Source organism: Coenobita brevimanus, chromosome 47, assembly GCF_032717465.1.
Source record: "Coenobita brevimanus isolate Jiangsu-jjx chromosome 47, ASM3271746v2, whole genome shotgun sequence".
NCBI lineage: Eukaryota > Metazoa > Arthropoda > Malacostraca > Decapoda > Coenobitidae > Coenobita > Coenobita brevimanus.
In genome coordinates, this window is record NC_137000.1 from 34,201,146 (window position 1) to 34,219,076 (window position 17,931).

Consider the following 17,931-nt stretch of genomic DNA (forward strand, 5'->3'; position numbering starts at 1 on the left):
GTGTCATCTGTGATTCCACTCCACTCAAATCTAAGCTGGCAGCAGAGAAAGGCTGGGTGACATCCTGCTCTAAACCTAACTAGATGAACTTGATCTCACATATTTAATGACACCAATGTATGGATGTCAAGAGGGGGGCTTGTAACACAGTGACAGAGGTGTTGTATTGCCCTGTGTTGTTAGTATGTAGGTGTTTCTTCATTACTAGTGTTGGAATGTCTGGAGGTGGGATGTTATTCCAAAAGGTTTCATAATATGTGGGTGGTGATTGTTTTACATACCTAGGTGTGTTGTGTTTCTGTCATGTAATGACAGAGGTGTTGTGTATTGGCACAGGCTGCTGCAAGGAATTGTGTGGCTCCTATATTGAGGTAATCTCTGACAGGGAGGACTTTAGTTTCAGATGGTAAATGAGGGATGGGAGTGTTTTGGTGCAGTCATTGGTCATCCCTCTCATCCACTCCAGCCCAGCAGTTGCAGCAGCCACATCTCTGCCCCAGTCACTGAGATAGTGAAACGTGGTGTCACTTCTCCAAAGACTTTTATTCTCACTCCTGGCCCAACTTACAGCAACTCTGACTTGCGCTGAGTCTTCGCACGTTTCTTTTCCTGCTTTGTCAGCTGGCTCTCCGGTCTGCCACTTAGAGTCCTTGCTGTAGTATGAAGCCGAACCCTGAAGGGGTGTCATTAGGGCACTTCCGTGAGGGAGGGCCTTAGAGGCCTGGTTTTAGGAGGTGGCAAGGGTAGGCACTGTTAGGGCTAGGTTAGACAAGTCTGCCACGGGGCAGTGATGGGGTCTCTTTTGACACCCTTTAGAGGGTGGGGAGTTAGGCCCCTGTCACTGTTGGGAACTGCCAGATTGCTAGCTGATTGTTGTTTGTTTCTTTAGTTTATTTATTTACTCTGTCATGCATACATACTGTATAGATACATATACGTATGTTCATGTGTGCATTACTTACGTACATGTGTATGTACATGTATGTATGTATAGATATGAAAGTTAATGAGGGGGTAAATAGGTAAACAAATAAACCACTGTATAAATATATATCATCACCCTCATAAAGAAACTGCCTAAGTCAGTTTTTCTACTTTTTGGGAAATCAAGAAAAACCTGTCTCATTTTCTTAACTTTTAAATGACTTAGGCAGAAACATGAGGTGCATTTTAGACCACTCACACCATAGACCTGGCAAAGGCAGCTATACCAATAGGTGTGTCATGTGGTGAAGAATTGATTTAGGCAAAAATCCAGAAATCGCCAAAAATGACTTGGACAATTTCTTTATGAGGGTGACGATATATATATATATATATATATATATATATTTATGAGATGCACTGATTCCTTATAAATCTTCCCCTTTCCAGGTTAAAGTTCTCAACACTACCAGTGTTCAAGTGACATGGCGCCCCAGGCGAAAGCGAGTGACTGTGGATTTCTTCACCATTAAAGTTGTTGGACTGAGCCAGCAGAAAGATGATAATCCACCTTTGCTGAGTAGACCTGAAGCAGTCACTGCAAATGGACAGTCAACACATGAGAGCCACAGTCTTCTCCCTGGAGATGGCTCCTGGCTTGTAAGGAAACAGGAGAAGAGGGATGGGCGTCAGAGGAGTGACCATCTTGCAGTTCTCCCAGATAATACTGAAGGCACTCAGTTCCAGGTAATTAAACAGCACAATATAAAGGTGTTGACTGCAGAGAAAAAATTTTGTAGTTGAACATAAACAGCAACATTTTTCTCTTCTTTATGGAAAGCAAGTGAGTCTTACACGAAAGTAACCATTGATGTGAAGGCATTATTATTGAGCAGACTTTTTTTAGAGCAGAGGCTAAAAGATTGCTGTATGAGGATGAGCTAGTACAGTTATCTGCTATCTGAATTCCATTGAATCAGAGCACTGCAGATCCTCAAGAGAAGTTAAGTTTTACCCTCTGGAAACAGTGGAAGACTTTATTTAAAAAAAAAAAAAAGTCACAATACACATGGCATAATTGATGTGAGTCCATAATTTTATGAAGCCCTGTTGAATATGGTACCCTAATACCGGTGCTGAACATTCCAGTGGCTATTGGTAATTTCTCTTCCTTCTGCCTGTGGGTGACTCTACACTGAGTGACAAGCCAAATGGTTTCCTGTACACCAGGAAACTATTTACTACACTGGGTGGTAACCATATAACCAAATTTTGGCACCTGGTGGTTTAATGGGTAATCATTGGACTCCAATTGGAATGAGGCGGTGGAGGTTTATATCCAAGGGGTGGTTGAGGTTGATTGCTCATGTAATGCCACTCAGGGATGAGTGAGGTTGGTCACTCTCATCTTAAATGTCGGGACCAACTGCCTAGCCCCGGGCTCCTATGTTCCTCATGGGGCAATGTAGGATTGGATGGTGGATGGATGGAAAACTTGGTTAATTCTGGTTACAGTAATTAAGGAGGACACTAATCCATATTAACCATTTTCCAGATAAAAAGGGTTCCAGAGAAAGGGAAACACACATACCATTAAACAAGCGACTGTGGGCCTTGTTAACAAACACATGAACAATATAGAGTCCTGTAAATTTTTTATTTTCTGTCCCTGGTTTTACTGTAATGCACAATAGAGACTGCAAAAAGGTCTCAATTCATAGTAAATTTATAATACTGGCAATGAGAAAATTATCAAAAAAGCATTTATGCGTACTTATTTGCCGTTTTGATAAGTGTTTTTGTCAACTGTATACATTAAACTCTCACTTACCCAGCCAAATTCATTGAACTCGTACGCGGAAGAGAGCAAAACTCCAAATATTGCATAGTACTGTACCTCTCATCGGCTTAACATTCAGCGTCAAGCAGGGTATTGTTTTACTATCCTTTTCGACCCTCTATCCTTTCCTACAGTATCACCCATGAGTAAGAGATTTAAATCATACATAAAATACAATATAGTATTAATACAGCACATTCATGAGGACTAATTTCTGTTCAGGGAAGAGGGGAGAGGAGGTAGACAAAACGAGCTCCACCTGCCTCTACCCCAGCTCCCAACCCTCCTTCATACTCCCACCACTCCACCTGTTATTCTTAACTGGCAGTTATATCTCAGGCTGACTTAATATTTGAAACACTTGGTTACACTACTATTGCGCAAACATAAAACACTAGGACATGTAAAAATATTTAACTATCAACATGCTGCAGCATGAAATTAATGCATTATAACGATGAGATTAAAACAATATCTTAAACAATGGCCACCCGAGGCCTCATGCATTGGGCTTGCTGTTTGTTATGTTCACACACACACACACACACACACACACACACACACACACACACACACACACACACACACACACACACACACGAACGAACAGCCGGAGAGAGCAGACGTCCCAGCCATCGCTGCTAACCTTAAGTAGTTTCAGGAATTTTGTCTGTCCCGTCTCCTAAGGTCTTGTTTTAAATTTAAAATAATGAAAGTTAATAGACTACCAAAAATGTAAAGATTTATTATCTAGAGTATACATGAATGTTTGTAGTTTTTTTTTTTTTTTTGGTAACAGTTGTTTTGGTACGTTAACCAACATCAAACATGGCCGAAAATGTAAACAATGAGGGACTCGAATTTCAAGGATTTGATACAAATACCAATGTCATGGACCTGGTTAAAACATTAATTATGAGGATTAGAAAGTAGAGAATCTAGTGATCAAGGATGTGTCTGAAAATACGGATACTACCATACAGAGTCTGATCCAGTCCAATGAAATAGCGAATGAAGAGATTAGAAATTTGAAGCGTGAAAATGTCGAATTAAGGAGGAAACTAGAAGAGAGTACTAATAAAACGGAGAAGGTGAGTAGTGTAGTAGAAGAACATAAGGCAAAGTGGGGACACATAGAAGAAGAACAGAAAGAAGTGGTCAGCTTAAGAGAGATCATCCAGGAAGAAGGGGAAATGAACAAGAAAAAAATGGAAGAAAATGTAGTGAAAATACTGAAGAAAAAAGAGAAAATAGTGAGAGAAACTGTAGAAAGGAACAGATGTGTGGTAGTATATGGAAACAGGGAAGAGGAAGAAAAGGTTAGGTTCGTAAGACTCGAGAGAGACACGAACCTGGTGAAAGGTATATTAGGCAAGATTGACCCCGAAGGAGACAAGTGGGTAAAAGAAATTGAGGAAGTAAGGAGGATAGGGCCTTATAAGAAAGGGGAAACAGTGCATGAGAAAAACATTCATGTGTGTAAAGGTAGACTTGATAAATGTGGATATGGAGACAGGACAACACGAGCATTGCTCAATTCCTGTATACTACAAATAGGTAAATACAAATAGGTAAATACACACACACACACACACACACACACACACACACAGCTACTGCTGTAGTATATTAGATAGATTAGTAACACATGATTGACCCTTTCTAAAACTGAACTGCCTTTCTGTTATCATACAGTTTTCTTCTAGATGGTTTACCCAAGCTTTTTTTGTCAGCTTTCTAACATCTTATTTACATCACTGGTCGATGATACTGGTCCGTAGTTGAGTGGATTCTGTCTATTCCCTTTCTTGGATAGGGGAACAATGTTTGCTTTTTTCCAAATATCAGGTAGTTTACCTTGACCCAAGGGTTGCTTGACTATTAAATACAATGGTCTACTCAACTCTTCTGCAGTCATGTAGCACCCAACCTGAAATTTTGTCAGGACCATATACTTTTCCTCTGTCTAATTTACTTAACTTTTCCCATACTTTTTTTGATATTTGTATATCTGGTAATATGTGTGGGCATGCATGTTCCCTATCATCTCATTCATAATTATTTTCTTCTGTGAAAACTGATTGGAAATTTTTATTTAGTGCTTCACAAATATCTTCCTCATGTGTATAGACGATCCCCGTGTCTGTAATGGACTGTATTATATATTTAACTTTGGTTTTGCTTCAGATGTAGCTGTGAAATAGCTTCAGTTGATCACTAATTTTACTTATAACGTCTTCCTCAAACTGTCTTTGGGCTTCTATCCTTATCCTTGTATAATCATTTCTTGCCTGTTTTTAGTTGTTATATGTCCTCACACTATTGTGTTGTCTGTATCTGTTCCACGGCAAGTATCTCTCTTCTTTTGATTTTTTACACTCTGTATTGAACCATTTCTTTATTATCATTTCTGTTTCTTTGTGCAGTGGGATGTAATTTTGGACTCCAATTTCATAAAAAATCACAGAATTTTCTATGTATAACAATTAAGAGTTGTCCTCTAAGCTCCTTCTCTCAATCTTTTTGTAAGAAGGACTGCTTCAGGTCATGGTAGTTGTCCTTTTTGCAGTTTAGACTCGTTTTTGTAACTCTCATTACTGGTAGCTATGTCATATGCAATCCTGAAGTAGCAATTTAATACTGCATGGTCACTTTTGCAGAATGGAAGGTGATACATTATACTGTCAATATCTTCAAGAAAGGTGAAGTCAGTGAATATACAGTGAGGTTGGATGAGGAGGAAGTGGAATATGTGAGTGCATTTAAGTACTTGGGTAGTGTGATGAGTAAGGATGGAAGTTTATAAAGTAAAATGCTTAAAAGGGTACAACAAAGAAGAAAAAATGTTGGTTCCTTGAAAGCAGTGATAGGAAAATGGGAAGTGAGCATGGAAATGAAAAAGTTACAACATGACATATTGTGATACCAACTCTAACCTATGGAAGTGAAGCTTTGACCTTGTTGGTGGACAGAAGTCAAGAGTGAGAGCTGTTGAAATGAGTTATTTGAGAGGTGCATGTGGAGTCACATGGAGAGACAGCTTGACAAACGAGGAAGTGAAGGATCATTGTGGTGTGGATGTGGATGTGATAGGAAGCGTAAGGAGAAGCACATTGAGGTGGGTTGGCCATATGGGGAGGATGGAGAATGAGAGACTAACGAGGAGAATGTATGTGAGTGAGGTGGAGGGGGGGGGAGAGGGAGGGGGAGGCCAGGGGTGAGTAGGAGGGATGGAGTGGAGAGGCATATGAGAGAGGGGAATGTGAGCTGGGAGCAGGGCAGTGAAATGGCAGGGGAAAGGGTGACACGGAGGCAATTTGTTTGTGGCCATCCTTTACGGGATTAAGGCGTCTGGCAGTATATAGATAGATGGATCATTTTCTTGCCTAGTAAATATAAGATCAAGAAATGATGGATCATCAAGTCCTCTTTTTCTGGTGTTTTCCTTTACATGTTGTGTTAGGAAAAACTCTTGCACAAGATCCAGGAGCTTTTGATCCCAGCAACTTTCTTGGCTTCTTACATCTAGATTATTTCAACTCATATTTCTGTTGAAATCTCTATCTATCTATCTATCTATCTATTGCCGGATGCCTCAATCCCGTTTGGGGTGGCCACAAACAAATCGCCTCCAAGTCGCCCTGTCCCCCGCCATTTCACTGCCCTGCTCCCAACTCACACCACCCTCTCTCATATACCTCTCCACCCCATCCCTACTGTTAATATGATTCTTTTAGCTTCGTCTTCCATTCTATGTAGTAATGTTCTTAAACGCTGAATTGTTCTTTCTGCCAGGTCTTCATATTCGCCTCTTTCCCAAGTGTTTATTTTGGGTGGCATTTATAAATCTGCCACAATTACTTTCCCTTGAGATGTGTTAATCTCTAATGTTAATCTCTAATGCAGTAAGTTTTACTTGTGAGGGTATATCTAGTTCAGTTTCTTTGACCTGTAGATTTTTCTTTGTTTTAAGAGTATAATTCCTCCTCTTTTTCTTAAATTTCTGTCTCTTCTCCATATTTTGTCATCCTATAAGTTTAGGGCATCGTTTGATATCGTTTTGGTTAATTTTGTGTCAGTTAGGCAAATAATATATTTTTTTTTTTTTTTTTTAATGTGTCCGACTCCGGGCATAGGCTTCACAGCCTGCTATCAAGGCCAGTAGTCCTCCTACATACCATACACCTCAACATGTCACCACTTTGGCGCTAACACCCACCGTCCATATTGAATACATGCTAGGGCTGTCTCATACAGGACTGGTGTATTGGTATTAGCGGGGGTATTTTTACGACATGTCGGCGGGTCGTCTGGTAGATCAGTAAAGCCTGATTCAATGAAATTCAAATCCTTAAACTGTTCCCTGCCCCAGCCGGGATTCGAACCTGGGTCCGTTAGGACTGCAGACCACCTCTCTACCAATTGAGTGGTTCCTTTTCTTTGGTATTCTCTTTCATCTTTAATAATTTAGACACCATTCCATCAACTTTTGAGTACATCAACTTAATCATCTTGTTTATATAATTGCCATAGCCTGAGTCTACTACCTTCCTTCTTTTTATTGCCTGTTGGTTACGTACCACTTCCGTACCTGCAATCCAATTGCTTTGTAAAAAAATTCACTCTTATCTTCCTCTGGTCTTTCCTATCTATCTATCTATTGCCAGATGCCTCAATCCCGTTTGGGGTGGCCACAAACAAATCGCCTCCAAGTCGCCCTGTCCCTTGCCATTTCACTGCCCTGCTCCCAACTCACACCCCCCTCTCTCATATACCTCTCCACCCCATCCCTCCATCTCATCCTCGGCCTCCCCCTCCCTCTTCCCCCCTCCACCTCACTCACATACACTCTCTTCGTCAGTCTTTCACCCTCCATCCTCTCCACATGGCCAAACCACCTCAGTGTGTTCCTCATAACGCTTCCTATCACATCCACATCCACACCACAACGCTCCTTTATATCCTCTTTCGTCAGCCTGTCTCTCCACGTGACTCCACAGGCTCCTCTTAAATAACTCACTTCCACTGCTCTCACTCTTGACTTGTGTCCTTCCAACAATGTCCAAGCTTCACTTCCATACGTTAGAGTTGGTATCACAATACTATCATGTAGTAACTTTTTCACTTCCATGCTCACTTCCCTGTTTCTTATCACTGCTTTCAAAGAACCAGCAACCTTTCTTCCCTGCTGTACCCTTTCAAGCACTTCACCCTCCAAACCTCCATCCTTACTCATCACACTACCCAAATACTTAAACGTACTCACATTTTCCAATTCCTCACCATCTAACCTCGCTGTACATTCACTAACTTCACCTCTCTCAAAGACCATCACTTTACTCTTCCCTACATTCACCTTTAGGTTCCGTTTCTTACACACTCTCGCAAACTCATCCACCAAGCCTTGCAGCTCCCCTTCGTCTTCACTCAACAACACAGTATCATCTGCAAACAACAGTACAGGAAGTTTCCAAACACTATCCTCTCTCACCAGGGCCACTCCAACATCCACTACCCTACCTTGTACCTCTTTTATTACCCCATCCATGTACAGATTGAACAACCATGGAGACATGACACATCCCTGTTTCAAACCAACTTTCAAAGAGAAAAATTCACTTAGTTCACCATCCACACGCACTGCAGCCTTCGCACCATAGTACATACTCTTCACAGCATTCAACAACTTCCCATCTACTCCCCCCCTGAGGGCAGGGGGGTTTTCAAGAATACTCCCCCAGTATCCCTGCTTGTCGTAAAAGGCGACTAAAAGGGTTGGCGGAGGGTTAGTGCCCCTCCCCGGAAAACAACTAACTAAAAAAAACAAACAAGAAGCCTCTTTCCTCATTCTTTGTTTTTACTTCCTCCCTCTTCTCCATTAGCATTCCCAATTCCTCTTTAGTTTGACATTTTTTTATCCATACTTTTTAAAATTCCTAATTTTTTTTGAGAGTGCATTTTTTGGTACTTTCTCTTCAGTGTTCACGCTCCAAAAGGTTACTTTGAGCGGCCTTGGCTTATTGCTCTTATATTGACCTAGTCTTTTGTGTTCCTCTATGTCTTTATCACAGATTGCCTCTGATACTTCAATATCCTCATAATATTTGCAATCTTGTTTTTGTCTCTTGAAATTTTGTTTCTTATTTCTTCTTCATCAGTACCAGTGATTACTACAGATTTGTTGATATCATCTGAATCTTTGACCAGTTTAGGGTTTTTTAATGATTTCTTTCACTTCCTTTCTATTGTTTTTTCCTTCGACTTTTGTTTCTATGTCTTTCCTTACTTTCAGCATTTCAGCATATGTAGTTTCCACATCATCTTTGTAACTTCTCATTACTTTGTTCACCTGGGTTATCTTATCTTCTGCTTCTCTACTTTGGTCTGTCAGACTGCTTGTTTGCCTAATTGTGTGTGTATCATTTTTGAACTTCTCCATAATACTCTCATGGTTGACAAATGTACTTGCCATGTCACTAATCTTCCTTGTAAATGAATCTACCTCGAGTGACAGCTCATCTATTGTTGTCTTTTTTGTTTAATTCCTTTACTAATTTTCCATTCTCTTCCTTCTGCATGCATAATACCAGTTCTGGGTAGAAATCATCATCCTGTTTTCTACCTTTATTCCTTTTCTTTAACTCCTTCCATATTCACCTTACTAAAGATGGTGCTCATCTTTTGGTAATTTTCAGTTAGGTAAGTTCTACTTACAATTTTGCATCTCCCAGCTACCAGCTTGGTTGCAGACAACACCCAGCTGCTGATGCATTGTGTTAAAATTTTTGCACTAATTGGATGTGTTCTAGTGTATGTACAATAGTATTGCTTATACTTGCTCTGCTATTTTAGAACATCATTTAGCATAACCTAGTACAGAGCTTGACTCATATAAAGATACTATTTAGGTGTGGTCAGTTGTGGTGTGTGTGTGTGTGTGTGTGTGTGTGTGTGTGTGTATTTACCTAGTTGTGATATACAGGAAATGAGCTACGCTCGTGAGGTCCCGTCTCTGTTTCTCAATAAGTCAAATTTTGTTTTAAACTCGTTTAAGTTTTTAGACTGGGATGATCTCTCTGTCCAGGTTATTCCACAGGTCTATACATCTATAAGGAAAACTATATTTCTTGATATCTTTCAAGCAGCTAGGCTTCTTCAGTTTCATTCTGTGTCCTCTTGTTACTCTCTTATCCCATAAAAACAGATTTTCTCTGTCAATTTTATCTACTCCCATCATGGTCTTGAACACTGCAATCATGTCGCCCCTCTCTCTCCTTTCCTCTAGGGAAGGCAAATCCAGCTTTTTCCAGCCTCTCTCTGTACGACAGATCTGCCAGACAGGGGACCATCTTAGTTGCTGTTCTTTGTATTCTTTCAATCTTGCTTATATCATTCTTTTTGTTTGGGGACCACGCAACTGCTACATATTCTAACCTGGGGTGGATCATGGCCACTATTAATTTTTTCATCATCTCCTCATCCATGAAATGAAATGCTACACTTATGTTAGTCAGTAGTTTATACGTCTCTCTAACTAACTTATTAATATGTTTTTCAGGAGACAAACTATCCTGGACCAGCACTCCCAAGTCTTTCTCTTCTCTCGCTTTTGTGATAGGTTCATTACCCGTCATATAATTCAGTGATGGCCTCTTGGTACTTTTACCCATTTCCAATATTTTACACTTCTTTGCATTGAATTTCATTTCCCACTTCTGGCTCCAGTCATGTATCCTATCCAGATCCTCCAGCAGCATTTTACAGTCCTCCTCTGCCTCTACCTTCCTCAAGATCTTTCCATCATCAGCAAACAGACTTGCATAACTGTTCACTCTCTCTACCATATCATTTACAGAAATTAGGAACATTACTGGCACCAACACTGAGCCCTGTGGGACTTGTTACTTCCCTCCATCCAGACATCCTGTCCTTTATTACTGTCCTCATTTGTCTGTTTCTCATCCATTCCAGGAAGTTTCCCTTCAGTCCTCCTATATGCTCTAGTTTCCACAATAGTCTCTTATGGGGTACCTTGTCGAAGGCCTTCTCCTAATGTAAATACACACAATCCACCCAACCATCTCTCTCCTATAGCACATCAGTCGCTCTTGAGTAAAAGCTCAACAAGTTGGAAACACATGACCCACCACTTCTGAATCCAAACTGACTGTCAGCCAAAATATTCATCTCTTCCAGATATTTCATCCATCTATCTTTCAGAATTCTCTCGCACAATTTTGCAACCAGGCTGGTTAGGGACACTTGTCAATAATTCAGAGGTTCTTCCCTGTTGCCTCCCTTATAAATTGGTACCACATTTGCCCTTTTCCATTCTTGAGGCATTTTCCCTCTTCCATAGAACACAATTAAACCGTGAATCTTATCCGCCAGTTGTTCTCTACATTCCTTCAGTACCCAATTAGAGATTCCATGTGGTCCTGGGGCTTTCTCTACATCTTGAGTTTCCGGTAATTTATACACTTCCTGTACTTCCACTTTTATATCTTTCATCACTACATATCTAGCCACAACCTCCCCTTCCACAAACTCACTTTCATTGGTGAAAACTGATTGGAAACGTTTGTTCATTATTTCAGCTTGCATTGCCGCATCTTTATAGACCTCTCCATCTACTTTCAGTTAGGTGATTCCTTCCTTTTGTTTCAATTTGCCACTGACAGATCTATAATGCAGTTTGGGTTCATCCTTACATTTGTCTATTATACCTTTTTCAAAGGTCCCTTGTTCCTCTCTTCATATCCTTGTACAGTATATTCATTTCTAGTTCTTTTATATTCTTTCTTTGTTCTGTTATTACCTCTCTTCCTCCAGTTGTTCCACGCCATATCCCTCTCTTTTTTTTGCTATCATACACCTTCTATTAAACCACTCCTTTTTCCTGTTTTCTTTCCCCCTTTCTCTTGGCATATTATTTCCACTCCAAAATTATAGAGGTCTAGAGAGATTTCCCACTTCCTCTGTATCTCTCCTGTTTCTCTGAATTTTCTCCAAACCGCATTTTCATAGAATTTTCTCAGTCCTGTAAAGTTTGCTTTCCCAAAGTTGTATCTTCCCTGCCTATGAAACTCGTCTCTTGGCACCACGTTCCCTATTATCATCTGGAACTCAGTGACCGCATGATCACTTTTTCCTATTGGACAAAGATATTTCAAGGATTCTATTACATCAGGTTCTTTGGTTATAAGTAAATCTACTCTTGCTGGTGTGTCCTCACCTCGGAATTTGGTCTCTTCTTTGACCCACTGCGTCATCACATTGTTCATTGATATATTTAACAATATAGTGCCCAACGAATCTTCACCGCCTCCCGAGTCCCACTCCACCCAGTTCACCTCTTTACAATTAAAGTCCGCCATTAAAATCATATTGTTGCTTTTCTCAATCACTTTCTGTAAATAACTTGCCTTGTCTGACAACATCTGGTATTCATCATCATTCCATGCTTTTGTCTTAGGGGGAACATATGCTACTGCCATATCTCTCCCACCATTCTCTCCAGTTTCTAGTTTCATATTTATCACTTCAGCCCTTTCCTCTCCCATTTCCACAGTATCTACATTTATGTTGTTCTTCACTGCTGTGATCACTCTTCCTCCTGTTTTTTCTTTTCTGTTTCTTCTCCACAGTTTGTATTTACCATCTCCCATATGGACATCAACATCCTCTCTTGACTTAGTCTCTACAAAGCACATAACATCAGGTTCATTAACCCTCAAGAAGTCATTGATTTGCAACCTAGCCGATATTAAACCATCAGTATTAGTATATGTCACTTTCAAATTGTTGTTGTTGTTTTTTATACTCTCATTTCTCCTTCTCTCTGTCGGTACCACTTCCTCAATTTCTGATCCATAATTCTCCAATAAATCACTGTCTTCTCTTCCTCCGTTCTCTATTTGTTTTTTGTCTTTGCTTCCTTTACTAACTCCTTTATTTGGGCTTTTTCTTCTTCATTTGCATCTCTCCTTATCCAAACATTTTTGAACCCTGCTTTATCTGATAATTTCCAAGTGCTATTGTTGATTTCATTTACCATTACCACAGACATAAACTTCTTCAGTGGCCTCGCCCCTCCTTTCTCGTACTTTCCTAACCTAAACACTTCTTCGATCTCTTGTTGAGCTTCGTTGTTACCCTCCATAACTACTGATAATATTTCATTAACCTTACTCAGTTCTTCTTTTTCTCTTTCTGATCTTACTGTCATACGTTTTTCTTTTACTCCTGAAATTATTACACATTTCTTCTTCTCTGCTACATCCCTGACTAATGCTTCTCTACTTATCAGTACCCTAACCACTTCCTTCTCCACCCTTTCCCTACTTTGTTGTTCTATCATCTCTTTCAAATTTACGTTTCCCTCCTCCTGAATTTTCTTCCACCCCATATGTTGTTCCTTGATTTCCTTAATGTGCTCATCTTGCATCCTTGACTTAGAGTAATACTCATCTAATTTACTTTTCATCTTGTCCCTTTCTTCTTCCAACTTATTCTCCCTCTTGAGCTGTTTCATTTCATCGGATGCAGATTCGTTACTCACTTTCAATTCTGTGACTTCTCTTTCTTGCTCTACACTGCGAGTACAAACTTTTTCCAGTTTACTTCGTAGAACCTTGATCTCTCTCTCCTGCTTTTGGGTTCGTTCCTGTAGTTCTTTAATTACTACCCATACCTTTTTTAATTCCTGGACATTCCTCTCTACTGTTTTCTCTACTCCAGTTACTCTTGTTTGGTTCAACATAGTACTTCCATTTCCCACATTGTCTTTGGAGAAGCCCTCAAATTCTTTCTCACCATATGTAAACAAAGCTCTGTTGCCCTCTGCCATTGTGCAGCCATATGGAATCTCTCAATTTCCACTATATCTATATCTTGTGTGTGTGTTCTTACCTAATTGTTCTTACCTAATTGTATCTTTACAGGAATGAGTCAAGCTCGTACTGTCTCGTGTCTTAAACCATATTTATCGTACATATCCTTAAATTTGTGAATTGTTTTGGCACACACTATTTCATTCGGTAGTGCATTCCATTGATCAATTGCTCTGTTTGGGAAACCGAATTTCCTTACGTCTTTATCACCTCTCTTCTTATGTAGTTTTTTGCAGTGTCCTCTTGCTGATGCTTCTCCATATGTTACGTAATCATTTATGTCTATTTCCTCCTTCCCTGATATGCACTTATATAGCATTATCATGTCACCTCTTTTCCTTCTCTCCTGTATTGTTGGTAGATTCAGTTTATTTAGTCTTTCTTCATAGCTTAGGTCCCTTAAGCTTGGTATCCATCTTGTAGCGGCCTTTTGAACTTTTTCAATCTTGTCTATGTGCTTTTTGAGATGAGGACTCCAGACTACTGATGCATATTCCAAGGGTGGTCTAATGAATGATGTTATTATCCTTCTTAACATGTCTTCATTTATGTATGTGAATGCTATTCTCGTATTTGCAAGCAGTGTATACATGTTCCGTACCTTCTCGCTGATGTGGTCAGCCGGAGATATTCTGTTACTGATAATCACACCTAGGTCTTTCTCTCTTTCTGATGTGTATAGGGTTTTATTTCCTAACTTATATTCCCAATCAGGTCTTTTTCCACTTTTACCAAACTTGATTACATGACACTTGTCCACATTGAATTCCATTTGCCATGTACTACTCCATTCATGAAGTTTATTTAATTCTTCTTGTAGCTCTTTACAGGAGTCTGTGTTAGTAATTCTCCTTTGTATTTTTGCATCATCTGCAAACATATTCAGAGAGCTCTCATTTCCAGTGTTACTGTTTATATCATTTATATACACTAAAAACATGATTGGTGCCAGCACTGAACCCTGTGGTACTCCACTAGTCACTTCTTTCCATGATGAGTAGTTTCCTCCTAGTATTGTTCTCATTTCTCTTTTTATGAGAAAGTCTTGCATCCAACAAAACAGTTTGCCTCGAATTCCTCCTTGATGGTACAGTTTCCATAAAAGTCTTTGGTGTGGTACTGTGTCAAAAGCTTTCTTGAAATCTAAATAGATACTGTCCACCCATCCTTCCCTTTCCTGTATTGTGTTTGTTACTCTGTCATAGTAGTTCAACAGATTAGTAACACATGATTTTTCCTTTTCTGAAACCAAACTGTCTTTCTGTTATCATACTGTGTTCTTCTAGATGATTTACCCAATCTTTTCTTATAAGCTTTTCTAATACCTTGCTTACAACACTGGTCAGGGATACTGGTCGGTAGTTGAGTAGATTTTTGTCTATTTTCTTTCTTGAATAAGGGGACAATATTTGCTTTTTTCCAAATATCAGGTAGTTTACCTTGACTCAAGGATTTCTTGAAAATTAAAAATAATGGTTTAATTAACTCCTTTGCACATTCTCGTAGTACCCAACATGAAATTTCATCAGGACCACTTGCTTTTCCTCTGTCTAATCTACTTAACTCCTCCTGTATTACTTTTTCTGCTATTTTTATATCTGGTAGTATGTGTGGACATGCATCTTCCACATAGTCCCTCTCAAAATTTTTTTCTTCTGTAAAAACTAATTGGAAATTCTTATTTAGTGCTTCACAAATATCTTTCTCTTGTGTATAGGTGATTCCCTCGTCTGTAATTGATTGTATTATATCTTTTACTTTGGTTTTGCTTCTGATATAGCTGTAAAACAGCTTTGGTTGATCACTACTTTCATTTATTATATCCTCCTCAAACTGTTTTTGGGCTTCCCTCCTTATTCTTGTATAATCGTTTCTTGCCTGTTTGTAATTAGTATACGCCCTTTCACTATTATGTCTTCTGTATCTATTCCACAACAAATCTCTTCTTTCTTTTGATTTTTTACAATCTATATTGAACCATTTCTGTATTTTCTTATCTGCTTCTTTGTGCTGTGGGATGTACTTCTGGACTCCTATTTCATAAAATTCACAGAATTTTTTATATACAGCATTTAAATCTTGTCCTCCAAGCTCATTTTCCCAATCAACTTCTAAGAAATACTTCTTTAGGTCTTGATAATTTCCCTTTTTATAGTTTAGACTCGTTTTGTAACTGTCATTGCTGTTTACTATGTCATATGCTATCCTGAAGTGTGTGTGTGTGTGTGTGTGTGTGTGTGTGTGTGTGTGTGTGTGTGTGTGTGTGTTACCATTATATCTCATGAATGACTTGAGCTATCAACATGAAACCCTCAGGGTATCAAGGTATGGCCTAAATATTGGATGAGTTCGAAAATGGGCGCTTGGGGTCAAGGTCGTGGTCACCAAAATGGCTGCCAAAGGTCAACTTGTTTCTTTAATATGGATTGGCTTTTTATGAAATGTGGTGACTGAATTCTGTAGGGTTTTGCAAATTTTTTTGACATTTCCAAGAGACTGGGTGTGCTAAGCTGACTCCGTGCCATCTTTACGCCTGCACGGTTGTTGACTTTAAACATGAGTTTTATTCGCCCCTTTGTAGAGTACAACTTTCATGTGTGGGAAGGCTCCCCACATGCAGCTCTTCTCAACAGGTTGGAGTCAAAGGCTTTTTGTCTCATTAACTCTCCTCCTCTCACTGGCTCCCTTAATCTCTGTCTCTTTGCACTGTTGCAGCTTTATCTCTTTTCTATCACTGCTTCAATGGTCACTGCTCCTGAACTGTCTGCTTGCATTCCTCCACCTGTACGACGGGTGCATAGATCTCTTTTCTCTCGCTACTTCAATGGTCACTGCTTCTCTGAACTGTCTGCGTGCATCCCTTCACCTCTACGACAGGCGCATAGCACCTATCTGGCTACAAACTCTCATCCTTTTTCTGTCCAGCTTTCTAATGCAAGAGTTAACCATCACTTCCAGTCCCTCATTTATGCAACTGGTCAAGACTGGAACTGTCTCCCTCTGTCTGTATTTCCTGCTTCCTGTGATCTCCAGTCTTTTAAATGCAGTGTGTCCAGGCATCTCGAAATGAACGGATCTTGAATTTGACTCTCCTTCGTATTGTTTTTGTTATTTTCTTTCTTGGAAGGAACAGTTTTGGGGCTCCTAGTCTTTAGTTCCTTCTTCCATGCATTAGAAAAAAAAAATAGTAACAACCAACAGCATATTCTGGCGGGCAATTGGCATTCAGCTCCCAAATGCTTTTCTTTAATTTTATCTGAATTTACTCTCAAGCCTTTGTGCCCCATAGCATCTCTCCACGTCCTTAATCTTTCCTCTTCCTCCCTTTCATTCTTTGCAGTCAACATCAAATCATTGGCATACAGCATCTCCCACAGGAATCCATTTCTGAAGTCACGTGAGAAAGCAAATACCCACTTCAACACCTTGCAGTCCATACAGAACAGTACCCTATGCATCACCAATGCCTCCACCAAAACCACTCCCACAGCCCATTAAAACCCAGAGACTGAAGTCCTACCTGTCAGAGAATACCTTGAAATGAGGTACCAGTATACAGCACCCCTGTCACTACATGACAGCGATATGCAGGACACATAGGCACATATACTATCACCACACAAATATTATCAAACTCCCTACAACAATTTCCCACTTCCAGACATTCCAACACTATCAGTGAAGAAGTTCCAACATATGTACTCACTTCATATGTAGTGGAATACAGCACCTCAATCATTACACCATACTTCCAGCCCCCTTTCCTGACAGCCGCCTATGAGATGATGTCCTTAAATAGAGATGATGAAATTCACTTATCTAGGCTTCGAGTAGGACATCACCCAGCCCTTCTCTGCAACCAGTTTAGATTTGGGTTGGATAGAATCACAGATGACATGTGCCCAGCTTGTATACAGTAATAGGCTTACACAACATAATATGCAATGGAGTTCTGCACAGCACATGCCATACTAGGACACACACATCGGTGGTGTAGGGAACCTATGGGACAACCTCATGGGGGAAATTGCATACCTTTGGTCAATAGGTCTGCTCAGTCAGATAGGCTGGGGTTAAACTACAGCTGTAACATCTGGCGTGGTCCTGCCAGCAGCACTGCTTCCGTGGTTATGCACCTGTGAGATTTGAGGGGTTATTCGTGAAATATGTGGATGATGCTGTGGGAAATGAATTTGAGCAATGGGCATAGCATGAGTTGTGAGGTTTCACTGTTATGCACAGTACTCAACTGCCCAAGCATTTATTTACAAGGCT

The 17,931-nt window shown here is 39.9% G+C and overlaps 1 protein-coding gene across 1 annotated transcript in view; it reads left to right on the forward strand.

The window, feature by feature from the left end:
- The window catches only part of LOC145399142 (uncharacterized), a 313,723-nt gene that overhangs the window by 173,160 nt on the left and 122,632 nt on the right, over positions 1-17,931 (forward strand). The window contains exon 17 of the mRNA XM_080271880.1: positions 1,375-1,671. Within this exon, the coding sequence (XP_080128006.1) occupies positions 1,375-1,671 (297 nt within the window). The remainder of the gene's footprint in view (positions 1-1,374; positions 1,672-17,931) is intronic.